This window comes from Chiloscyllium punctatum, chromosome 3 (genome assembly GCF_047496795.1).
Source record: "Chiloscyllium punctatum isolate Juve2018m chromosome 3, sChiPun1.3, whole genome shotgun sequence".
Taxonomy (NCBI): domain Eukaryota; kingdom Metazoa; phylum Chordata; class Chondrichthyes; order Orectolobiformes; family Hemiscylliidae; genus Chiloscyllium; species Chiloscyllium punctatum.
The window spans coordinates 42,136,408-42,163,422 of NC_092741.1; the positions used below are offsets into that span (position 1 = coordinate 42,136,408).

The 27,015-nt window shown below is 41.2% G+C and overlaps 1 protein-coding gene across 7 annotated transcripts in view; it reads right to left on the reverse strand.

Annotated features, from left to right (window-relative positions):
• The window catches only part of fig4a (FIG4 phosphoinositide 5-phosphatase a), a 116,847-nt gene that overhangs the window by 81,065 nt on the left and 8,767 nt on the right, over positions 1-27,015 (reverse strand). For 6 of the 7 annotated variants that reach the window (XR_011953438.1, XM_072552132.1, XM_072552140.1 and 3 more), the window contains exons 2-5: positions 16,229-16,367; positions 8,981-9,079; positions 8,283-8,406; positions 6,804-6,960 (exon numbers count right to left, since the gene is read on the reverse strand). Coding sequence is in view for 6 of the 7 variants with exons in the window: in XM_072552132.1 (XP_072408233.1) it covers positions 6,804-6,960; positions 8,283-8,406; positions 8,981-9,079; positions 16,229-16,291 (443 nt within the window). In the remaining variant the exon portion in view is untranslated. Of the gene's footprint in view, positions 1-6,803; positions 6,961-8,282; positions 8,407-8,980; positions 9,080-16,228; positions 16,368-27,015 lie in introns of those variants that run through there. The other variant, XM_072552157.1, reaches the window with a different exon arrangement.

Genomic DNA, 27,015 nt, shown 5'->3' on the forward strand with positions numbered 1-27,015 from the left:
TGTGCTGAGTGAGGCTATGCCATTGCCTTCACTCAAGTGGTGTGTGTCAAGCTCAGTCGGCTTGTTATGAAGTTAAAGGCGTGTACTGTACCTTTAAAGTGAGAGTGAAAGCTGAAAGATTAGCAAGCACTGGTCACGTAACCAACTAACAGGCACAAAGTATACCATACAATTTGAAGATGTAACATTTGGGCTGTAACCCAGACAGGAGGAGTTGTTTTCACAGCAGTTTGAATTAAACCAATCAGTTCAAATTATGCCCCATGACACAAAAACCCAATCAAATTTGATTTTTAACTGTTTTGACAACATCGAACTAATGAGACGATCTAACGTTTGGGGTTTAAAAATCTGGCAGTTTGGACAATTAGGCAGAGAAAGAGCACCTTCTGCCATCAAAAGTACTATTAAAAAGGTACCATTTTCATATGAAACATCTTTGCAGCAGAAGACTGAAGATGACCCAGGGAGATTTAGAAACAGAGGAGGATTGACACTGGAGACGACAGCTGCTGTTTGGTTTTGAAAATTGATTTGCTGTAAATTTAATAGGGGCTTTATTGGATCAGTACATTGTTATAGAGTGGGAGATAAAGATTTGTTCTCTAAGGCAAAGGAAGCTGACTGTAAATAGTTGTTTAATGTTCACTTTTGGAGTTAAAGAATAAAACTGTTATTTTTTTCTTTCAATAGTGAAATTTGGGTAGTTCTCGGTCATTCATACTTTAACAGATTACAAGGCAAGGTGAACTTTTCTGTGTGCTTGCTTTACTTAGCAGAAGGGTTTACCATTGAAGTCCACTTGGGCTTCAGCTAGTAATTGCTCTGCATGGTCACATCAGTATTCCCCCATACCAAACGGGGTTTCAGCATCTCACTTAGGGTTAGACCAAAATCACATGCCTCTACCAGTTGTCTTAACCTCACCAATAATCCTGACAGAGATTCCCCTGGTTCTCAAACTACTGAATAAAACAGATAGCATCTCAGAATTAGAAGTGGCTTGGGGTCATAATATTCCTGAACTAAATCTGTCAACTCTTGAAAATGTTTAGTATCTGGTGCCTCAGAGAAAGTTCGGCTCCTGATAATCAAAAAAGCTGCAGGTCCACAAGCTGCCAAGAGAATTACTCATTGCTTTTCATCTACCCAAATGTTATTTACCTAGAAAAAAAATTTGCATTCTTTCCGCATACAGGGCTCAGTCTTCAACAGTAGGATCAAATGAATCAAGTTTCCTAAATAGCGACAAGATGCCAGAAATGTTTACCCAGTCTCAAAGGCGACTGTTGCAAGCGAATCTCTTCAAAGATGTGTTTTTCTCTAGTCACCAACGAAATAACTCTACGAATTGCAGTATCCTGTCACCAAATCACCCTTTGTTTACATGTACATAGTACATGAGACTGACCCAGCTATCTCACAACTAGCTCTCAGAACCCCAACACTCCCGTTTATATCTGTCAGCCAGGACTCCACGATTGGATCGGTCAGGGAACTCATATTCTAAGGTCCACTTAGCTGACCTTGCTTCAATGACTACAAGTCTCTCAAACTGTAGAAGGCAGAGTCGTGCAAAGAATCATTAGTAAAGATTTGTAGCAAAGAACGGCATAAGATTTATAGGGAAGAAGACAGAGATCTGCTTTCCATTATGTCACACAATGCTGGCAGCCAGAATGTCTCAAGCAGTCTTTTGAGGTATAAATCATTTATAAATTTACTTTTATTAAACAATCTGTTCAGAGAAGTTATGATACATCTGCGCAACAGGTAGGACTTGAACCTGAGCCTCCTGGATCAGGCTAGGCATACCATCACTGTCACAAGATACCCTAATTGTTAAATGTCTTTTTAATTGTAGTTAATTGCTTGCACATGGAAAACATAAATTGGGGATTTACTCGTGTTCTACAAACAGGAACAGTCTGAAATTGGTTGTTCTTTTGCAATCCAAATCTGTAAACAAATGATTATCTAAGCTTGGGAAGATTAGCTCCAGTTCTATCCTTCGCAGCTGGGTTACTGGAGTGTAATGAGTCCCAATGGAATGAAACAAGAATCTTTGATTTTTTTCATTTAAAATAGGCTCTGGTAACTGTCCATTATTTGAATTTCAGAATTTGGCAACCTTTTGTGACAAAGCACTGATCTTTTGAGGTAGTGAATTAGAAATAAAGACAGGAAAACCGTATGATACAGTTAGCAGGATCTCTTTCATTTGCATTTATCTTTGTGAGCAGCTATGATTCAGATTGCCAATGAAAACATTTCAAATGAAATCTTTAAATACATGCCTAAATCAGTTATATTGGGCAGGATAGTGATGTGACCTGGATAAGGAATAGGTTATACTAAGTTCCTGACGAAGGGCTTTTGCCCGAAACGTCGATGTTCCTGCTCCTTGGATGCTGCCTGAACTGCTGTGCTTTTCCAGCACCACTCTACTCCAGAATATACTATGTTATAGTTGGCACTACTGAAACTACTGAATCAGAAGAGTAGAGGAGATGTGCTCTCATTCAGGAATAAAGAAGATGAGTAAGATGTGAGAAAATAAAATGAAGGGATTTATAAAGGATGAGAATTTTAAATTCATTCCTTGGAGATGGTGAGAAGGTCAAATGGAAGTGGACAAGGATGAAATGGAAGTACAGCATGGCTTTGGATGGAATAGATGTGAACACTATAGATAAGGTCAGGTGAACAAACAAACAGACTCAGTAAGGAGAATGCTTAGAAGCACATCTCGAGTAAAATTATAAGCAAGAACTTCCATGTAGTCGTCAAAGTAGCAGCTTGTCAATAGTAAGGTGAAAGTGCAACCACAGAAACCATATCAGCCCAAACATAATGACATGCTACATATCAACATAATGACAAATGTCAGTGTTCTCAGAAGCACTCTGACAATCCCTCCTATGTGGTGACTCACCAGATAAATACTGATGAAGCATAAATTTCCGATACTCAATCATCTTTTGAAGAAACCTAAAACAGGCAACAATATCATGCTCAGATAGTTGCACAGAAGACAGCCAGTGGCTGCAGCAACAGGAGGTGGGTCTCTTGCTACCTCTGACTGATTATCTTCTACAGCTAACTATCATTTGTGGACGTAATATAGAAACTCAATTTCTTAAGCTCGAAAGTCCACTGACTCTCTAGCAGTAAGAAAAACAGTTAGAAAGGATGGAATACCAGTTGAGCAACTCAAAAAAGAAGTCATACTTGCTATCTTATCTCAGTGACGTTCTTTTGGAGAGAAGGCTCTATTCCACAGGATATGCATGACATAAATACTGTCATTTTATACAAGAAAAAGAAGGAATCAAGGGGATGCCACAATCACTTGTGCATCTCACTCCTCAGTATCATGAGGAGAATCTTTGACAGAATCAGAAGAGGTTCCTCTAACTAGCCAACAGAATGTACCTGGAGGCACAATAGGGCCTCACAGCCATACATGGACATGACCTTCTCCCAATATAACCTCCCAGAGCAGTGCAAGGGGCAGAAACTACACTAATTTTCTTTTAACAAACTCACAAAATAATTCATCATTTAACAGGTCAACTCTCTACTGGATACTTGGGTTAACTGGTTAACCTTCCAAGCTTCACAGTCTCAATTAGTCTTTCTGTGATAAATTAAATGGTGCCATGCATGTTAAGGTTCTGACAGTTTTGCAATTAAGATTGGATGAAACTGGGCAGTGTCTGTGACCCTACACCGTTTTGTATTATTCTGTTTATTTTTATTCAGCAAACGGAAATCCCTGAAGTCAAGCGATAGACCTTTCACTTGTCATGTTTAAGCTGATTAGCCTACCTCTTAGTCTGTAGAGAGTACACTCCTCAGTAATGTGTGGATTGTTTATATCTTTCTACAAATGCATAATATGTTTGTATGCAGGACAATGGTGAATACTGCCTGCTCAGGGGCTTCCACGTACCCTCAAACTGTTTAGAAAAGACCAATCTCAGTGTGGTCATTCAAAGCTTGCCATTTAATACATGGGCTTTGTCATAACAAACTTGAGAATGTGTTCCTGTGTTTCCCACTCAGTGATCCAAACAATATTATGTTTTCCCTGCTGACATGGAAGGATGTTTAATCAGTTGAGAAGTATCTCAATTTATTGGGGCAGCAGGGTGGCTCAGTGCTTGTTCGGCTAGCACTGCTGCATTAGCATCAGGGACAGAGTTTGATTCCTGCTTCGGCTGACGTCTGTGTGGAGTTTGCACATTCTCAATGTATCTGCATGGGGTTCCTCTGGGTGCTCTGGATTCCTCCCAGAGTCAAACGATGTGCAGGTAAGGTGGATTGGCTAAGCTAAATTGCCCATATCCATAGTAAATGCAGTGTTACATGGATAGAGTAGGGGGGTGGGGATGGGGATGGGTCTGGGTCGGAGTAGGATGCTCTTCAGAGGGTTGGTGGGAACTTTGATGGTCCAAAGGCCTGCTTCTGCACTGTAGGGATTCTATGATTCTATTAAGCCTGAAAACCAAGAGAAAAAGTACAACACAACCTGATCAGAGAACGTTTGAATGTTGCTCATAATGTACTAGTCGCCTATGTAAAAGGCCAGCACCAAAGATTCACAGGCATGGAGAAACAACTAACTGATATGCAGGGTTGAGATGCTATCTATGGGGACACATATCTGGGGTTGTTTTCCCTGCAGCGGGCTGAGGGGTGACCTTATAGAGGTTTATAAAGTGATGAGGGGCATGGATGGAGTAAATAGACAATAGCAAAACAATCCCTGGGGTGGGGGAGTCCAGAACTACAGGGCATAAGTTTAAGATGAGAGAGGAAAGATTTAAAAGGGACTTAAGGGGCAACTTTTTCATGCAAAGGGTGGTCCATGTATGGAATGAACTGCCAGAGGAAGTGGTTGAAGTTGGTACAATTACAACATTTAAAGGCATTTGGATGGATATATGAATAGGAAGGGTTTAGAGAGATATGGGCCAAGTGCTGGCAAATAGGACATTAATTTAGGATGTCTGGTCGGCATGGACGAGTTGGACTGAATGGTTTATTTCCGTGCTTTACATCTCTATGACTCTATCTGCAGCAAGTTGATACATGGAGCAAAGCCAGACAAGAAAAAAAGCTCAATGACTGTTGTTTAAGACTCCATTACTGTTGTTTATGACATACTGTTGGCATCATATGGAAATAAAGTCACCAGTGAGGTAGTACTTTCGAGGGCAAATATGCTGAGCATGCTAACACCAATCAAGTTAAGAAAATTTTGCTGGCTTGGGTATTTGAGCAGGATGGAAGATAGCTGCATCTCAAAAGATACGTTATAGATGGAGATAGCCAAAGTCAAGAGACCAGCAGTGCACTCTAGGCTCCAATTCACAGATCCTGTCAAAGGATATGAAAGCCCACAATATCAATCACAACAAGTGGGATCTTTAGCCGACAATGATTGCAAATGATAACACGAACTGTGAGCAAGAATCTAGCACCATGATGACAAGTGATTTTAGAAGTTCCAAAGCAGATGTCAGATCGACGAAGATGTCAAAGAAATCATCAAAGAAGAGATCATCCTGAACTACTGGGAAGGGGAGAGATTAACACGTTGTCATAGAAACACAAAATAGGAACTGGAGTAAGCTATTTGGTCCTTTGAACCTGCTCCCGCCATTCATTATGATTATGGCTGATAATCCATCTTAGCAGCCAGTTCCACTTTTCCCTAATATCCTTTGATTCCTTTAGCTGCAAATCACACAATGTTTTGGTCTCGATTGTTTTTTGTGGTAGTGAATTGCACAGGCTCACCGCTTTCTGGGTGAAAAAAAATCTCAACCCAAATGCTTTACTCTGCCTATCACCTTTCTTACTCCCCACTCTGCATTTTGTCCTTGTCCTTAATTTCCCTTCCTCTGACTCCTTGCATGGGTTCCCTCCTGTGGCATTTTAGTTTTAGTTTAAAATCTCCCCAATCACTCTAGCAAATGCTCCCCAAGGACATGAGTCCAGGTCCTGCCCACGTGTAATCCATTCAGTTTGTACTGGTCACACCTTCCCCAGAACCAGTCCCAACAACCCACAAATCTGAAAATCATCTCCCTTGAACGAGTTCTTCAGCCACATGCTCATCTGACATACCCTGCTATTTCTACTCTGACTAGCATGTGGCAATGGTAGTAAATCTGAGGTCATCTCCTTTGAGGTTCTGTTTTCAACTTACTTCCTATATTGTGCTTTTAAGATCTCTTCCCTATTTTTATCGATATCGTACCACAACCACAACCTGTTCACCCTCCCCCTCCCTTGACCCAAGCATCAGGGAGGCAACATACCATCTGGAGTCTCATTTGCAGCTACAGAAATGCCTGTCCAGTCTTTTTACAATTGAATCTCCCACAACTATTGCATTCCCAAACTTTTTAACTGCTCCCCTGTGCAATACTGCCAACCAGGGTACAATTATTTTGGCTGTTGTTGCCTTCCCGATAGACTATTCCCCTCACCAGCATCCAAAGTAGTATGTCTGTTGCCAGGAATTTGGCCTTGTGACAGACTTCACCTTTCCAGAAGTGGCTTGTTCTGCAATCAGTAGTAGTATAGCAGGTAATCCCATCTGACCTCACCAAGGTTCTGAGCTACACTCATGATCTCATGCATATGGAAGGATGCCAATCAAACAAGAGCTAAAAGCTGTAAAATAAAATGTAGTCTTTGGGAAAGTAATATACAAGGTTTTAAATTAGCGCAAATCAGCATTAGATTAAATTGTCTCAATCTGCTGAAATTGTTTGGTGCTCACTTACTTGGTTTCATCTGGATGGGAAATTTTAACTGAGTCATTTGGAATGTAGACCATGTTGGTGTCTTCTATTTTATAAATTGAATGGCCACCAATATCTGCAACTTTTCTTCGTTTAGTTATTAGTACAATATAGTATCCTTCTAAAAACCTGACAAAACCTGTGTGAGAAAAATATAAATTGTTAGTCTTTAACATAAATGGAACTTTGTATCATGACAAAAATCAAATCATGTACAATAACAGACAAATTTACTGCATCTTAGTTTAAACAAAATTCTTGATGTCTCAATGGAGGGAAATCATGGCACTAGATTAAACAATACAGAAGGAGAAAGGTTACATATTCATTCTCTCATTTGTACCAAGATATCAATTTCAGAGAGGCAATGATTCACAAAGAACAACTAGCCCCATTAACCTTGCAATTGGCAGTGAAGAGTGGGAGTTAAAAATATGAAAAGAAAATTATTGGAAATGCTCATGATTGAAAGTAAATGTATTAAATAGGCTAGAATTTAGTTGGTGGTAGGAGACAGAGTAAGGATAAGGGAACACGCATTAATTGGTGAGATGTAACAAGTTCCCAGGGATCTGTATTGGGACCCCAAGTTTTCAGCATCCAAATCAAATGTTTTAGATGAAGAAACAGAAGGGGGTGAATTTAGATACCATGCCTTTGCTCCCTTTATCTAAGTAATTAATGTGAACTGTAAAACATTGAGGCCTTGGCATGGGCCTTTTTAACATTCCAGTAATCAGGTTCTGCCATTCAGACAAAGGTGGATTTATGTATATTGCTGTTTTCTGCCAGTCAATCAATCAACCTTCTACCCATGTTAATATGTAACCTTCTAGACAATGAGCTGCACTTGATGCTGGGGGTTTGGGATCATCAGTTAGCATGTGGCTAAAGTTACCATGAAGGTTTCACCTTCTCAACCTTACTCTTCACCTGAGATATGATGACTCTCAGGTTAAACTCACCCTCAGTTCGTTCTAATGGGACAGCATCCTTATGGTTCCCTGAATCAATGGTGGCCACCTTTTCTTTACTGTTGTATTCTGGAAATACAATTAACAGTCTTGTGGATTTCAGGAGGGGATGGTGGGGTTGGTTTTGTGTAATTCCATCTTTTAAGCCCCAGGTTTCTCAGAACAGGTTCCAATTCGTACATTCAGAATTTTGTAGATCGCATTTTGTTCATGCCTGATCGCATGTTTGATTTGCTACTGTTTTATGGTAAGGATATCTATGGCAGTCAGGTTTTAATGTCACAGTTTGCATATCAAATACAATGTTAGAGGCCACAGACATTAGAGTCTTCATCATAAAATATTGCTTGGCAAGGCAAATACCGTATTCAGCACAAGTATTTGTTTGCACCACTAAGTGTAATGTAACAGTTATGCAGTTAATACATAAAAAAGGTAATCTCTTGAAAAAAGAAAGGATAAACTTTGATGTTTTCCAATTTCTTACCAACAATGCCAAAAGCAGATACAGTACGTGAAAGCCCAGATAATCCCTTCTGCCCAATTTTCGATCGGTTTCCCATGTCAAGACGACTTAAAAGCTCCTGAACTTCTTGTTGATTATATACATGCTAAATCAAAACAAATGTACAAGTATTTTAGAACTGGAGTACAAATTCAAAAAAATTGGGATCAACAACAAAAATTGTAATACTTGGAAGGCTTGTATTCAATTTATTTATTTGAAATGAGAAACCTTATAGCATAATTCTTTCACTTAATGACTGCAAAGTTCAAATTTCTTTTCAAAATTACTGGTCGCTCAGTAAGATCAGCATTTGTCAAAAGAATTCCTAAGTCTACACCAATCTCGAAATAATTAAATCATAAAAGCAAATCCTCATTCTCTGAACAGATGCTGATCGACTTGCTGAGAGTTTTTGATGCTGTTTTTGAGTACACAGGAGTAATGACAAATCCAGTCAGCAAAATTGCAAATACATTCCCAACAGTGGTGGGCAAAGTCGTGTAGAATGATTGTGATGTTGCAAGGACGGATGACATGAGAAGATGGAATTATTTGTGCTTTGAACTCTACATAACTGAGACAAATGACTGTAATTGTACTCGACTGAAGTATATAAACGTTTCAACAACAAAGCATGATGAAATAAAACCATTAATATGACTTTTGGTGGCACTTACACGGTCATCAATAACAACCAAGTCCTTAGGCTCTGTACGGTCTATTTTCAGAACTCTGAATTTGGTTTCTGCATGATTACTTCCGACCAGGAAATATCTCTAAGAAAGAAAAAGGAACAAATATATATTCTTCAACACTTATTTTTTATTCAAAAACTTTGTCTTCAAATTTCTCAACACCTTAAGACGAGACTCCATCTATCCTTACTGAATGTTCTGTGTTTTTCAAGGTCAACCTTTCAAGTTATTCCTCTATGAAGAATTGCACTCTCACTACTCCACAAACCTATGTGAATTGTTGGCAGGTTAGTATTATGCACTCAGGATTCAACTAACAAAGCTCTAGCCACACTTGAATTCTACTGTTCAAATAGGAATATTTTTACAATTCAGACTTGAAAGTGATCAACAGAAGTAGCAGACAGGTAGTGCAGGAGTCCCCTGTGGCTATTCCCTACTCAAACAAGTATACTGTTTTGGATATTGTTTGACAGGGTGTGGGGAGAATGGTCTCTCAGTAGAAAGCAACAGCAACAGCCAGATCAATGGCATCATACTTGGCTCTGATGTACACCATGGAGGGTCAAATTGTAGGCAAGTGGCAAGGTTAGGGGTTTATATAGGCATTTCTGTGGCTGCAAGACTCCAGGATGGTATGTGGCACCACCCCTCTGCTCCCCCCAACAGGGTCAAAGGTATCTCTGAGCAGGCACAGGATATTCTGAAAGGGGAGGGTAAGCAGCCAGATGTGGTGACCTATATTGGCTTTAACGGCATAGGCAGGAAGAGAGAGGAGATCTTGCAAATGGAATTTAAGGAGTTAGGTCAGAAGTTCACAACCGGGATATCTAGTGCTATAATTTTGGGATTACTGTCTGGGCCACGTGCTAGTGAGGCTAGAAATAGGGACATAATACAATTGAATACATGGCTAAAGAGCTGTTGTAGGAGAGAGGGCTTTGGATACCTGGATTATCAGGATCTCTTCCAAGGCAGGAGGGTCCGGTAAAGGAAGGGATGGATTGCACCTAAATAGGAGGGGCACCACTATCCACGCAGAGGTTTGCTAGTGCCACTTGAGAGGTTTAAACAAGTACGGCAAGGGGTCGGAACCAGAGCAGTAAGTCAGCATGTGCAGTGATTGAGAAGAAAGGACAGTTAAGTCAAGTAATAGGCAAAACAGGCAGGGGCAGACTAACAAAGACTGGCTGTCTGAAGTGTTTATACTTTAATGCAAGGAGTAGAACAGGTAATGTTGATGAGTTTAGAACCTGGATTAGTATAATGAACTAGAGCATAACATAAACTTTGTTGAGAAAAGGACAAGACTGGCAGCTCAACATTACTTGGTTTTGATATTTCACACATTATAGAGGGATGTAAAGGGGTGGGGAGTTATATTACTGATTAAGGAGAATGTCACAGCTGCACAAAGAGAGAACATCTTGGCAAAATCATATGGACAGAACTCAAGAATAAGATAAGTGCAATCACTATGATGGGGTTATACTATAGACCTCCCAAAGCCAGGAGTGGGGGAACAAATATAGAAGTAGATCATGAAAAGATGTAAAAACAACAGGTTGTTGTAGTGGGCGATTCTAACTTCCCCAATATTAATTGCGACTCCCTTAGTCAAATATGGCTTTGACATCAAGGGCAGTCATTTTTACCTCCCTGCTGGATATCTAAGGCTCTAAAGAGGTTAGGAGCTGAGTGGTCCTGTCAGATCTCAAACCAGGCATTAGTGAATTGATTAATACCAAGTAGGTGTTTCTTGATAGGACTGATGATCAAGAGCAGACTGATGAGTTGGAACTGGCCAGGTTGGATTTGTCCTGTTGTATGTGTACAAGACATATAAATTTTCCACATTGTTGGTAGATGCCAGTGTTGCAGCTGTCCTGAAATAATTTGGTGAGGTGCAGAAAGTCTTCAGTATGATTGCCAGCATCATTAGCCTTTACAATATCCAGTTCCTCTTGAATCACAGCAATAGTGCCACATAATATGATGCAAAGTATTTTCAATGTGACTGCAGTGTGTCCACTCTTACTGTCACTGACAATGCATTTGCAGCAGGCAGATCGGTGAGGATGAAATCATGTATATTTTTCTCTTTTGTTGGATTCCTCACTACCTGCTGCAGATCCAGTCTAGCAGCAATGTCCTTTTGGACCCAACCAGCTCGATCAGTAGTGCTGCTACCAAACTACTCTTGGTGGTGGACATTAAAGTCTGCCACCCAGAGTATATTCTGCACCAGTGCCACCCTCAGAGCTTCCTTCTAGTGTTATTCAACATGGAGGAGTGCACAGTCATCAGCTAGGGGCAGGTGGTATCTGGTAATCAGCAGAAGGGAGTTCTCATGGCCCATGTTTGACTGGATACCACAAGGTTTCATTGGCTGCAAAGTCAATGTTGAAGACTCCCAGGGCAGCTAATACCCTGTATACCAGTGTACTGCTACTTCTGCTGGGCTTGTCCAGCTGTTGGGACAGAACATTCTCAGGGATCATGGTATCTGGGAAGTAGTCATACTCATGGAATCATATATAATGACAGGCTGTTGCTTGACAAGTCTGTGAGGCAGTTCTCCCAATTTTGGCACAAGCTCCCTAACGTTAGTAAGGAGGACTTTGCAGAGCTGACAGGACTGCATTTGGTACCTTAGATGATGCCAGGTGGTCCATCCAATTTCATTCATTTTTTTGAGACTTTTAAATAGTTTATCTGAATGAGTGACTTGCTGGGCTATTTCAGAGGGCAGCTAAGAGTAAACTATATTACAGTGGCTCTGGAGTCACATACAGTCCCTGCCAGGCAAGGACAGCAGATTTTTCAGTCTTAAAGGACATGAGCGAACGAGGTTGGTTTTTCTGACAATCAACAATGGTTTAATGGTCATCTTTAGACTTGAAAGTCCAGGTTTTTTAAAAATTAAATTCAAATTCCATTATCTGCCATGGTAGGTTTCCAACTTGGATCCCCAGATTACCTGGATCTCTGAATTTCTAGGAGAAAGTGAGGATTGCAGATGCTGGAGTACCAGAGTTGAAAAATGTGGTGCTGGAAAAACACAGTAGGCCAGGCAGCATCCGAGGAGCAGGAGAATCGACGTTTTGGGCATAGGCCTGAAGAAGGGCTTACGCCCAAAACGTCGATTCTCCTGCTCCTCAGATGCTGCCTGGCCTGCTGTGTTTTTCCAGCACCACATTTTTCATCTCTGAATTTTTAATCCAGCAATAATACCACTACACCGTTGCCTTCTCCCAAAATTTATCTGCAATTTGAACATTAATGTACCACTTAAAATGATAATCATTAAGTGAACTCAAAATTAATATGACAATTAACTATTGTTGGAGATACTGAAAGCAGTATCTTGACAGCAACCAGGATAGATCAACCTATCTATTTTTTGGAGAGCACATACAAAATTAATTCAGGGAACTCTGAAGAGTGTAGATTAGATTAGATTAGATTAGATTATTTATAATGTGGAAACAGGCCCTTTGACCTAACAAGTCCACACTGACCCTCCGAAGATCAAGCCACCCAGACCCATTCCCCTACATTTACCCCTTCACCTAACACTGTGGTCAATTTAGCATGGCCAATTCACCTGACCAGCACATCTTTGGACTGTGGGAGGAAACCGGAGCACTCGGAGGAAACCCACGCAGACACGTCTCTGATGCTATGAGGCAGCAATGCTAACCACTGTGCCACCGTGCCGCCATGGAGCAAGAATAATTTAAAAAACACTAGAAAAGATACTGGACAGTAAGAATTGTATTTTAAGAGACGAAAGTAGTTTGATTTCAATATATAGTTTGTCTTAAGTTTAAATCTAACATTTTGGATAGATATTGTGCTATTATCCTCCTAATCAGCATGTACTAATCAGTGCTTAAAATCAACAGTAAAACATCAGAGTGCATCCAAAAGTGTGTTTTTGCAATTTCTATAAGTTATGGGTTTGCCTAGTGCCATCAAGAGCATTAATAATACAATTTATTTCTCAGGAAGATCGGTTAGGGTTAGTTAGGAAGAATGAGTCAATCTTGCAAACTGCTCTCTCAGAATGCCAATGGCATGCCTCTGTCATTAAGATTAAAATCAATTTTTCCAGCTAACTATGCAATATTTTCAGCTAGCTAGAAGAGAGACACTAACAAAGGTCTCACTTTTCAAAATGTGAAACGAGCCATAACCATATTTATCATTATTTATATTACCACAGCTTTTCAACTGAATAAGGCCTTTCTATCATTATCATATTATCTGTATGGGAGGATTCTTTCACTTGATTTCTTGCTCAGTCCGTGAGCATTTGGCATCTGTCTGGTTTGGGAAGCTTCTGCATTCATAGTTAATTCTGGAGAGGAGACATCTGCTTGGCTACATGACTCTCAGTCTCTGCTATATTTGCTCTAGTACCACAGCTGTCTTTTGCCAGTGACTGGGTGAAAGATCTTGCATGTCATCTGTCCTTTGGTATAGCAATACCTTGGGGTTACATTTAATCTGGCTATGAAGAGAACTGTCAGCCCAGCACTTAAATTTCTGAGGATTTGACTTGGGTTGTCAAAACCCCTTTGGATAGTCATGACCCTTGCAAGGCTACTGAACTTAGTCCAGCCTTCCAGCATCATTGCAGAGTCTTGCTGAAGGAGTTCATTCAAAGAAACTCCTTTCCACAGGAGCCAGGTCAAATGCTTTTTTATCAATGGGTCTCTTTGTGCCCTGTTTATTTCCTATGGGCCCTCTTTAAACATGATTTATGTTGGCAAGTTCTAGCTTGGCTTCCTTCCTATGGCTGCTAAGTCTTCCTTGTGGTGCTTAACTGCCCTGTCTCTTTTGGGGTTACTATGATTGATTGCCAGCCAGGTCATTTCTCAGTACTAAGTCTAAACTTGCTGCCAGAAATGCCAGAATGACTCCTACAATTACAGGATTAGAGACTAAGTCACATTAAAGGTGAACTCAGTGAAGGAGAACAATCATACAACTTCAACTCAATCCTTTGATCTCAGCCTTGACTATTAGAGTATGCTTGGGGGCAAGGAAGGTGAAAGATTTAGAACATCCTCTCAGGATGTATTCTGATGGATGCTCACCATTGCTACCAACTTCTCTTTTAACCAGCATTCTGGTCAGGAATGTACTTTCTTTCCTTTAATTATTCATCTCTTCCCATCATTCTTTTTTTGGGGGATGTGTCTGAAAGGGTCAGCTTGAGACCTTACACTTATTATTGATTTCACAGCTATCAGCTGCTGTAGCTTATCTAGCTGTGGAAACTCTGATCCACTAAATGCATTCACAGATTTTGAGAGAATGGCAGCAATTTGATTTTGCATTATGAACTCCAGATAGAAGATCTGCATGGATATCCTTAAAGCACTCTGGAATTGCTGGCAAGATGATTCTGGAGTGCAGCACAGACTTTCCTGTTAACTGACCCTGAATAATGAAGGTCCACAATTCTTCCTACCGGTTCAAGAGCAGTGAAGGATTTCAGATCATCCTCTTTACCTTTAGTAACAAATCTCATTTTTGAAAGGTTTCAACACTTGACTCTGGGGTTAGGAGACTTGAACTGTTAGCAGGGGAGGTGAGTCTTCCCCAGCAGCTCCAGTTAAAATGTTTGAAGCTGGAAAGTCTCTTTCTCTTCCCCTGAACTCTAGCTCAGAATTAAATCCATTCTAAAGTGCTGAAAAAACAGCAAAAATATAGGGCCCATTAGGGATCAAAACTGCAATGCATGTGCAGAGTTGAAAGGTGTAGCTGAGGTTTTAAAAGGACGATATTGGTATAAAAATAAGAGACGGAAGTGTGATATAATTCAAAGTACTACATCAAGGAAAAGAGGGGGATTTAGCAATTTTAGCAGACATGAAAGTTGATAAATCCCCAGCCTCAGATGCAATGTATCCTAAGCTGCAGTGGGAAGAGAGAAAAGAAGCTTTGCCATTGATTCTCAAATTCTCTCTGGTCAGGGTACAGATGCCAAAAGGCAGGAGGAGTAGCTAACATAGTAGCATTATCCAAGAAGAGTGGTAGGGATAAGTCAGCAAACTATAGGTGCATGCGTGGTAGGGATCAATCTGGTTTTCGAGCGGAGGGGAAAGAGAGAAAGAGTGAGAGTGAACAATGTCTGGAACTCACTGTCTGAAAGTATGACAGATGTGGGAATGTTCACAACATTTGAGTGGTTGCTACATGTAAACTTTAAAGACCATTGCACACAAGATTACATGCTAGAAAATAGGATTACGATGGATAGGTGTTCGATGACCAGTGCAGACACGATCGATGAAAGAGCCTCTTTCTGTGCTATAAAACTCTGACTATTTATCCTGAGTTTTGCAGGTTCCTAGCTCATCACGGGAGATGGTCAGCTTCAGGAGTTAATTCCTCATTTATCATGAGTCACAACATGTTAGTAACCAGTACAGCTAGTAACTAAAAGGACTAATGAAAGGTTATCCTTTACGGTGAGAGGAATTGAACGTAAGCAAGGATATTATGCTTCAGTTGTATAGGGCATTGGTGAGACAACATCTCAAATCAGCACAACAAAACTGTAGTGTTTAAAAGGAAGGGTAAAAATATGTTGGAGGCATTTCTGAGAAGATTTTCTAGATTGATTGGATGAAAGGGAAGATAAGAAATTACAGCTTTGCTTTTCTACCCCTGACAAAGAGATTCAAAGATGTTGGTATCAATTTATTCGAGTTAGAGTCCAGTAGGTCAATGTCCAATTGATAGTCTGTCAGTTGGCTGATCACACAGCAATTCTGCCCCGGCAGATAGGGTTCAGATGGATTGCAATCAAAAGTACAGCAATAGTTTTTGTACTGGGAAAGTTAGTCTACCCCAAAGCTGCCTGGAAGCAGACAGCTCAACTCCACATTCTTTGGGTGAGCTTTAACTGCAATGTCTACATAACGCAGGGAATTCAGAAGCTTGTGGAAGTGTGATCCTGTGATCAGCCTGAGCCATGACAGTCGAGCAAAATTATGCATTATTTTTGAAAAAGAAACAGAATTTAAATACCAAAATATAGAGGAGAGTGCAATCTTTGGAATTCTTTTCCTGTCCTCTCACCATAACCATTCACTTACCCTTATTTATCCTAAACAATCTATACTAATTCGCTCTGAACACAGGAAGTTAGGTGCAGTCAATAAAAATTGTAAAGTCCACTGACAAAACGTAAATAGTTAGAATTGAACTTACTGCTCGGGTTTCGTACAGAACCAGTTTCTGAATACAATTAATGACTGGTCGTGCTGTTGGCATGATGGCAACAAAATTGACTTCTGACAAGGTTAGTACATCAACATCTGTCTAGGTTGCATTTACAGTCACACAGCATCTAAAAAAAAGAAACAAAATTAAATACTTAATAGTCCAGCAAATCACTTTCTGTAGATTTAATAACATCTTAAGAGTGCAAATAGGAACCTTCAAAATGGAAATGAATACATACTTGAAAAAGAAAAGAAATTGCAGTGTAAAAAGCAGGAGTTCGAAACTAAATGTGTTCGAAACACATTTTCTGCTTTGAAGAATTCTAAAAGTGCTCCAGTCCAGTAACTTATACAAGTCCAAACTAGAAGGCTACACATTTTACTCTCAGAGTATGCCACCATGTGAACTGGCTTGACTCAATTGGTGAAATTTAACAATTTAATTAACACACACGAGAGATAGTGCTCATTGTGATTTGACACGCACTTACTTCCCAGATTTTGTATCATTAGGAATATAATTTATTGAAAACCCTAAATTGTTTGAGCAATTCTTCAATATTCTTTTCATCTAGGACCAGTCACATAGGTGAGACCAGGACTGGACTGAAGGAATTTGGTAATAATCTAGTATATACAAGTTTTTTCTTAATTCCGAAACTCGTGATAGAATTGGAATCGACGTTCTCTGAAATGTTAGAGTGGAGGATTTTTTACTGAAGCAAAGGAGGTTGAGGGGTGGCCTTATAAGCATTTATAAAATCATGAGGGGCATAGATAAGGTGAATAACAAAGGAATTTTTCCCTGGGGTGGAGTTCAAACTAGGGGACACATTTTTAAGGTGAGTGGAGAAAGATTTAAAAGGGTTTTGTAGGGCGGTTGGTGGGGGTGGTTGGGAGGTGCAATTTTGGCTCACATGTGGAATGAACTGCCACAGGAAGTGGTAGATGCAGGTACATTTAAGAGACATTTGAATAGATCCACAAATAGGAAAAAGATCGAGAACTACTTTAATGAGGAGAGGTCGAGTAGGCTGGTCCTGTACACATTAGAATTTAGACTTTGAAACATACAAAGATACCTATTGGACTTAACAGGGTAGTTGTGAAAAGGTTGTTTCCTCTTATGGGACAGTCTGGTACTAGAGGATATAAATCTCAGAATAAGGGGTTGCACAGTTAAGACAGAGATGAGGAGGAATTTAGTTTCCAAAAATAATGAATCTATGGATTTCTTTACTTCAGAGAACTGTTGAGGCTGGGTTGTTTAGTTTATTCAGGAATGGATTTTTCATCCATAAGGGAATCAAGGGTTATAGGAAAAAAGAAAGTAGAGTTGAGGATTATCAAATCAGCCATGATTTCATTGAATGGCAAAGCAGACTTGATGGGCTGAATGGTCTACTTCTCCTATGTCTGATGAGCTTGAGATGTGGGCATCTCTGACTAGATCAGAATTTAATGCCCAACCTTCTTAATGAATTTATGGTATGTAGGCATTGCTGATAGACCAGCATTCATTGTCCATCCGAGAGTGCCCTTGAGAAGTTAAAGCCTGAGCTGCCTTCATGAACTGCTGCAGTCAATTTACAGTTTTCTCAAGTTGTAAATTTAACTCACTTGTGCCTGCATAGTACATATTAATGCTCAAAGTTACATGTACATGGGTAGATTCAGAATGTCAGAGTCATTAGAGAGTCAGTTCTAGAAATTTGACCTATCCACACCAGAAATGACAACATATTTCAAAATAAAGATACCACTGGCTTGGAGAGGAATTTATAGGTGGCGATGGTCCAACACATCTGCTGTCCTTCTTCTCAAATGGTAGCGGTCATGGGTTTGGAAGGTACTGTCTAAGGAGGCTTGGTGAATTTCTGTAGTGCATCTTGTAAATGGTACACACCGATGCTACTGAGCGGTGGTGATGGAGGGATTGGATGCTTGCAGATGCGTTGTCACTTAAATAGCTGCTTAGTCACGGATGGGGTCAAGCTTAAGACCATAAGACATAGGAGAGGAAGTAAGGCCATTTGGCCCATCGAGTCCACTCCGCCATTCAATCATGGCTGGTGGGCATTTCAACTCCACTTACCCGCATTCTCCCCATAGCCCTTAATTCCTTGTGACATCAAGAATTTATCAATCTCTGCCTTGAAGACATTTAGCATCCCGGCCTCCACTGCACTGTGCGGCAATGAATTCCACAGGCCCACCACTCTCTGGCTGAAGAAATGTCTCTGCATTTCTGTTCTGAATTTACCCCCTCTAATTCTAAGGCTGTGTCCACGGGTCCTAGTCTCCTCACCTAACGGAAGCAATTTCCTAGCGTCCACCCTTTCCAAGCCATGTATTATCTTGTAAGTTTCTATTAGATCTCCCCTTAATCTTCTAAACTCCAATGAATACAATCCCAGGATCCTCAGCCGTTCCTCGTATGTTAGACCTACCATTCCAGGGATCATTCGTGTGAATCTCCGCTGGACACGCTCCAATGCCAGTATATCTTTCCTGAGGTGTGGGGACCAAAACTGGACACAGTATTCCAAATGGGGCCTAACCAGAGCTTTATAAAGTCTCAGTAGCACAACAATGCTCTTATATTCCAACCCTCTTGAGATAAATGACAACATCGCATTCGCTTTCTTAATCACGGACTCAACCTGCATGTTTACCTTTAGAGAATCCTCGACTAGCACTCCCAGATTCCTTTGTACTTTGGCTTTATGATTTTTCTCACCGTTTAGAAAGTAGTCCATGCTTGTATTCCTTTTTCCAAAGTGCAAGACCTCGCATTTATTCATGTTGAATTCCATCAGCCATTTCCTGGACCACTCTCCCAAACTGTCTAGATCCTTCTGCAGCCTCCCCACTTCCTCAATACTACCTGCCTGTCCACCTAACTGCGTATCATCGGCAAACTTCGCAAGAATGCCCCCAGTCTCTTCATCCAGATCATTAATATATAACATGAACAGCTGCGGCCCCAACACCGAACACTGCCGGATAACGCTTGTCACCAGCTGCCATTCCAAAAAAGAACTTTTATCCCAACGCTCTGCTTTCTGTCAGACAGCCAATCCGCAATCCATACTAGTAGCTCACCGTGAACACCATGGGCCCTCACCTTGCTCATCAGCCTCCCGTGTGGCACCTTAATGGCCTTTTGGAAGTCTAGATAGACCACATCCACTGGGTTTCCCTGGTCTAACCTACTTGTCGCCTCTTCAAAGAATTCCAACAGGTTTGTCAGGCACGACCTCCCCTTACTAAATTCATGTTGACTTGTTCTAATCCGACCCTGCTCTTCCAAGAATTTAGAAACCTCATCCTTAATGGTAGATTCTAGAATTTTACCAACAACCGAGGTTAGGCTACTTGGCCTATAATTTTCCATCTTTTGACTTGATCCTTTCTTGAACAAGGGGGTTACAACAGCGATCTTCCAATCATCCGTGACTTTCCCTGACTCCAGTGACTTTTGAAAGATCTCAACCAACGCCTCCGCTATTTCCCCAGCCACCTCCCTCAGAACTCTAGGATGTAGCCCATCGGGGCCAGGAGATTTATCAATTTTAAGACCTTTTAGCTTTTCTAGGACTTTCTCTTTTGTAATGGCAACCATGCTCAACTCAGCCCCGACTCCTTTTAGTTGTTGGGATATTACTCATGTCTTCCACTGTGAAGACTGATGCAAAGTATTTATTAAGTTCTCCTGCTATTTCCCATCACTAGGCTTCCAGCATCAGTTTGAAGTGGCCCAATGTCTACTTTTGCTTGTCGTTTGTTTCTTATGTATTGAAAGAAACTTTTACTATCATTTCTAATATTACTGGCTAGCCTACCTTCATATTTGATCCTCTCCTTGTTATCCTGTTTGTTTTTGTAGCCTTCCCAATCTTCTGATTTGCCAGTGCTCTTGGCCACTTTATAGGCTCTCTCTTTTTCTTTAATACATTTCCTGACTTCCTTTGTCAGCCATAGCTGTCTAATCCCTCCCCGGATAATCTTTCTTTTCTTGGGGATGAACCTCTGTACACTGTCCTCAATTATACCCACAAACCCCTGCCATTTTTGCTCTACTGTCTTCCCCGCTAGGCTCTGCTTCCAGTCTATTTTCGTCAGTTCCTCTCTCATGCCCTCATAATTACCTTTATGTAACTGTAACACCATTACATCCGATTTTGCCTTCTCTCTTTCAAACTGCAGACTGAACTCTACCATATTATGATCACTGCTTCCTAAGTGTTCCCTTACTTTAAGATTTTTTATAATGTCTGGTTTATTATATAGCACTAGGTCCAGAATAGCCTGCTCCTTCGTGGGCTCGATGACAAGCTGTTCCAAAAAGCCATCCTGTAACCATTCCATGAATTCCTTTTCTTTGGATCTACTGGCAACATTATTTACCCAGTCCACCTGCATATTGAAGTCTCCCATGATCACCGTGACCTTGCCTTTCTGACATGTCTTCTCTATTTCCCGGTACATGTTGCGCCCCTGGTCCTGACCACTGTTAGGAGGTCTGTATATAACTCCCATTATGGTTTTTTTGCCTTTGTGGTTCCTTAATTCCATCCACACAGACTCCACATCATCCGATGCTATGTTATTCAGTGCCATAGATTTAATTTTGTTCTTAACTAACAAGGCAACCCTGCCCCCTCTGCCCGCCTCCCTGTCTTTTTGATAAGTTGAAAATCCTTGGATGTTTAACTGCCAGTCCTGACCCCCCTGCAACCACGTCTCTGTGATGCCAACCACATCATAATCATTCACGATGATCTGTGCCATTAGTTCATCTGCTTTGTTACGAACGCTATGAGCATTCAGGTAAAGTGCCTTAATGCTAACTTTGCAGGCAAATGTGTAGTATTCCAGCAGTTCTGACTTGTGCCTTGTAAATAATGGACGGCTTTGGAGTTAGGAAACAAGTTACTTTCTACAGGACTCCCATCCTCTGAACTGAAGTCACAATGTTTATATGGATAGTCCATTTCAGTTTCTCACCAACTGTGATTTGCAAATTGTTGATAGTGGGGGATTCAGTGATGGTAATGTCACTGAATGTCAGGAGATGATGGTTAGATTTTCTCTTGCTGGAGATGATCATTGCCTGGCACATATGGCATGATTGCTTGTAATGTGTCATCCCAAACCTGGACAACGTCCAAATATTGTTGCATTTGAACAAGCACTACTTCAGTATCCAAGGAGCTGTGAATGATGCTAGACATTGTCCATGCAGTGCAGATCCCACTTCTGACCTTTATTATGGAGAAAATATATGCCATTGATAAAGCAACCGAAGATTATTGGGTTGGTGACACTATCCTGAGGAACTGTGGACTTCTGTGGCATGGTGGTAGTGTCCCTATCCCAGAGTCAGGAGGCTCAGGGTCAAGTCTCACCTACTCCAGAACAGGTGCGTAGTAACACCTCTGAAGGGGATTAAAAAAACTATCTATCTTGAGGAACTCCTGCAGAGATCGACCTCCAACCACCACAACCATCTTCCTTTGTGCCAAGAATGACTCCAACCAATGGATAGTTTTCCCCCTGACTTCAGTTTTGCTAAGGTTACTTGGACCCCCACTCAGTGATCTCACCTCACCTCTGGAATTCAGCTCTTTTGCCCGTTTTTATCCAATGCTATAATGATGTCAGAAATTGAATGATCCTGGGGGAACCCAAACGGAGTGTCAGTGAGCAGGTTATTGCTAAGCAAATACTGCTTGATAGTACTGTTGATAACACCTTCCATTATGTTACTTATGATGGAGAGTAGATTGATGGAGTCATAATTGGCAGAACTGAATTTATTTTGCTTTGTGTGTACATTTCTAGGTAGATGGAAGTGTTGTATCTCTACTGGAACAGGTAAAAACAATGACTGCAGATGCTGGAAACCAGATTCTGGATTAGTGGTGCTGGAAGAGCACAGCAGTTCAGGCAGCATCCAAGGAGCTTCGAAATCGATGTTTCGGGCAAAAGCCCTTCATCAGGAATAAAGGCAGTGAGCCTGAAGCGTGGAGAGATAAGCTAGAGGAGGGTGGGGGTGGGGAGAAAGTAGCATAGAGTACAATAGGTGAGTGAGGGAGGGGATGAAGGTGATAGGTCAGGGAGGGGAGGGTGGAGTGGATAGGTGGAAAAAAGGAGATAGGCAGGGAGGACAAGTCCGGACAAGTCATGGGGACAGTTACTGAGCTGGAAGTTTAGAACTAGGGTGAGGTGGGGGAAGGGGAAATGAGGAAGCTGTTGAAGTCCACATTGATGCCCTGGGGTTGAAGTGTTCGAGGCGGAAGATGAGGCGTTCTTCCTCCAGGCGTCTGGTGGTGAGGGAGCGGCGGTGAAGGAAGCCCAGGACCTCCATGTCCTCGGCCGAGTAAGAGGGGTAGTTGAAGTGTTGGGCCATGGGGCGGTGTGGTCTACTGGAACAGCTTGATGAGGTGTGTGGAAAAGTCTTGAACACAAGTTTTCTGTACCACTGCCAAGATTGTGAAAACCCTTTGAACTATTCAGTGCCTCCAGCTATTTCTTGATATTACGTGGAGTAAAATCGAACTGGTGGAAAAGTGGCATCTGATTTGCTGGGGACCTGTGTAAGAGGCAGAGATGAATCAGCCATTCAGCATTTCTGGCTTAAGACTAGTGGCAGAAGCACTCACTTTTAGTGATTTGCTGGGTTCCCCATCATTGAGAATGGGCATATTTATGGAGCTAGGTAAAAACAAGGACTGCAGATGCTGGAAACTAGAGTCTAGATTAGAGTGGTGCTGGAAAATCACAGCAGGTCAGGCAGCATCCGAGGAGCAGGAAAAAATTGACTTTTGGGCAAAAGCCCTTCATCAGGAATAGATCTGGCACCTTGACATTGGGCATTTTGAGTTGTGAGCCCGAAACGCCAATTTTCCTGCTCCTCAGATGCGGCCTGATCTGCTGTGCTTTTCCAGCACCATTCTAATCTCGATATTTGTGGAGCTTCCTTCCCAAGGTGAGTAGTTTAATTTTTCATCACCATTCTCATCCAGATGTGGCAGTACCGCAGTACTTAAATCTGATCAGAGAATTGTAAAATTGCTTAAATTTTATATCTCACTTGGTGTTTGGAACACAGCAGTCCTACCTTCAGCAGGTTGGCATCTCATTTTTTAGACATTCCAGGCATTTCTCTTGTAATGCCCACCTGCATAGTTCATTGAAGCAAGGTCAATCCCATGGCTTGATAGTAGTGGTAGAGTGGGGGATATTCTGGGCCATGAGGTCAGAGTACAATTTGGTTTCTCCTGGCTCACAACAACTCAAAATGCCCAGTGTCAAGGTGCCAGATCTGTTCAAAGTCTATTCCATTTAGAAGGTAATAGTGCCACAAGATGTTAGAGGGTATTCTCAAGTTGAATTATCCTCGAGAAAATTATGGCAAGTGACGTTCTTGAACTGCTTCAGTCTTTGGTGTTTAGGGACACTCAGTCATGTTAGAAAGGAAGCAACAAGATTTTGATCCAGTGCTAGTGATGGCACAGCAATATATCGTTCTTGGTCAGGGTGGTGTTGCAAAAGGGAAGTTGCACATGGTGGGGTTTCCATGCATCCACTTCCATTGTTCTTCTGGTAGAAAATGCAGGTTTGGAAGGTGCTATCAAAAGAGCTTCCCTGAGTTACTGCAGTGCCTCTTGTAGATTGTCACACAGGCAATGTAGTGCACTAAGATGAAGGCAGTAAATGTTGAAGGTAGTGCATAGGTTGCAAATCGAATGGCCTGCTTTGTTCTTGATGGTGTCAAACCTCTTGAATATTATTTAAAGATTTTGAAAGAATCCGGTGATTGGAATAGGAGATTCACTGATGTACACATTACACTGATAATACCTTTGCCAAGGCAAACTGCATATCAGTAAACATTCAAGAGCATACCAACGCATGGTTGGAATTAACAGGATTTATGTTTAAAGTAGCATGAGCTAAACTTTAGAACATTTCAAAGCACCTCACAGCTACTGAAGTATTTCTGAAGTACTGTTGTTTTTTACCTTAGTAAACAGAGCATCCACATTGTTCATATTAAGGTCTGCTCAAAAATAAAACATAAGATTTGTCAAGAAAAAAAGCTCAGTGAGCAGACAGTAGAGTTCTGTGCAATATAATTAACTTTATGTGGACAGAGTGCTACTCTTTCCTTCCATAAAAGAAAGGAAAATAGGAGGAGGGCAATTGATGAAATGTAATATTTAGTGTCTTTTCTTGGAGATACAAATGGGTACGCGATGATTTAACTGTACAGCTCAATTTGCCAACTTTTAAATTGTTTTTAAATCTGTAATTGACCCAAAAAGAGTAATTCATAAAAGGTATTACTCAAGCTGTGGCTATTACTATTAAGTGACACTGCTTGGTGATAACCATCTCACTGGTACTCAGTTTGGATTTCATCATTATCACTTGGTTCCTAACCTCATCACAGCAATGGTACAAACAAGAGTTGAACTGCAATAGTAAGTGATTGCACATGACAGGCTGCATTTGAAAGACTTATGGAATCAAGGATCCCTACAAACTGGAGTTAAATCAGAATCAGGGCAAAAACTCTACAAATTGGAGTCATACTTTGCTCAAAAGGAAGATGCTTGTGGTCGTTAGAGATCAATCAACTTTGTCCTAGAATAGGACTGTAGAAGTTTCTCAGCATACTGTCCTATGCCAAATCAAGCACAGCTGCTTCATTGACAATCTTCCTTAAATGGAGGTGAGAAGTGGTGAAATTGCTGATCATTGCACATTATTCAGCATGATTCACTGCTTTCAAGTTTCTGAAGCAGAGTCCATGTGAATCAAGACCAGGTTGATATATCAGTTTGGGCTGTTAAGTGGCAAGTAACAGTCAAACATAATTGCCAGGCAATGATCAGCTCCAACAAGTGAAAATTCAGTGATCTCTCCTTGATGTTCAACAGCAAATCATTTGCTGGATTTCCTTCGATTCACATTCTGGGAGTTACCACTGACAACAAACCGAATTGGACCAATCATATAAACCAGTTCTGACTCAAACCATTTACTGTTTCTCTCTCCACAGATGCTACCAGGTGTGCTGAGTTTCTCCAGCATTCTGTGTGTTGTTTCAGCCATATAAATACAGTAAACACACAGGTCAAAAGCTAAGAATGATGGAGTTACTAATTTACCTGCTGTCGCTCCAATACTTACAGTCATTGAATCATTGAGACATACAGCATGGAAAGAGACCCTTTGGTCCCAACTAGTCCATTCTGACCAGATATCCTTACCTAATCTACTCCCGTTTTCCTGCATTTGGCCCATAGCCCTCTAAACTCTTCCTACTCATGTACTCATCCAGATGCCTTTTAAATGTTGTAATTGTACCAGCCTCTACCACTTCCTCTGGCAGCACATTCCATACATGCAGCCCCTCTGCATGACCCTTAGGTCCCTTTTATAATCTTTCTCCACTCACTCTAAACCTATGCCCTCCAGTTTTGGACTACCCCACCCCAAATAAAAGACCTTATCTATTTACCTTATCCATGCCCCTCAGGATTTTGTAAATCTCTATAAAGGTCACCCCTCAGCCTCCGACACTCCAGGAAAAATAGCCCGATCCTATTCATCCTCTCCCTGTAGCTCAAACCGGTCAACCCTGGCAACATCCTTGTAAATCTTTTGTGAACCCTTTCAAGTTTCACAACATCCTTCTGATAGGAGGGAAGCCAGAACTGCACACAATATTCCAAAAGCAGCCTCACCAATTTTCTGTATAACCACAATATGATCTCCAACTCCTCCACTCAATGCACTCTCCAATAAAGGAAATCATACCAAACGCCTTCTTCACTATCCTATCTACCTGCAACTCCATTTTCAAGGAAGGATGAACCTGCACTCCAAGGTCTCTTTGTTCAGCAACACTCCCCAGGACCTTACCAGAAAGTGTATAGGTCCTGCTCTGATTTGCCTTTCCAAAATGCAGCACCTCACATTTATCTAAATTAAATTCCATCTGCCACTCCTCAGCCCATTGGCCATCTGATCAAGATTCCATTGTACTCTGGAGGTAACCTTCTTCACTGTCCACTACACCTCCAATTTTGGTGTCATCTGCAAACTTACTAATTATATCTCCTATATTCACATCCAAATTATTTATATCAAATGAAGAAAAGCAGTGGACCCAGCACTGATCCTTCTAGCTCACCACTGGTCAGAGTCCTTGAATCTGAAAAGCAACCTTCATCACCATCCACTATCTTCTACCTTCAAGCCAGTTCTGTACCTAAATGGCTAGTTCTCCCTGTATTCCATGAGATCTAACTTTGCTAACCAGTTTACCAGAAGGTTTGAGCTACAGGGAGAGGATGAATAGGATAGGGCTGTTTTTCCTGGAGTGTCAAAGGCTGAGGGGTGACCTTACTTAAGTCCATATAGATCACATCCACCACTCTGCTCTCATCAATCCTCTTTGTTGCATCTTCAAAAAAAAACCCAATCAAGTTTGAGAGACATGATTTCCCACATTGAGAAAATGGGTCTTTTGCCTCAAGTGTCGATTCTCCTGCTCCTCGGATGCTGTGATTTCCCATACACAAAACCACGTTGACCATCCCTAATCAGTCCTTGCCTTTCCAAGTGCACATAAATCCTGTCTTTCAGGATTCCCTCCAACAACTTGCCCACCACCGATGTCAGGCTCACCAGTCTATATAGTTCCGTGTCTTTTCCTTACCACCTTTCTTCAATAGTGGTACCACGTTAGCCAAC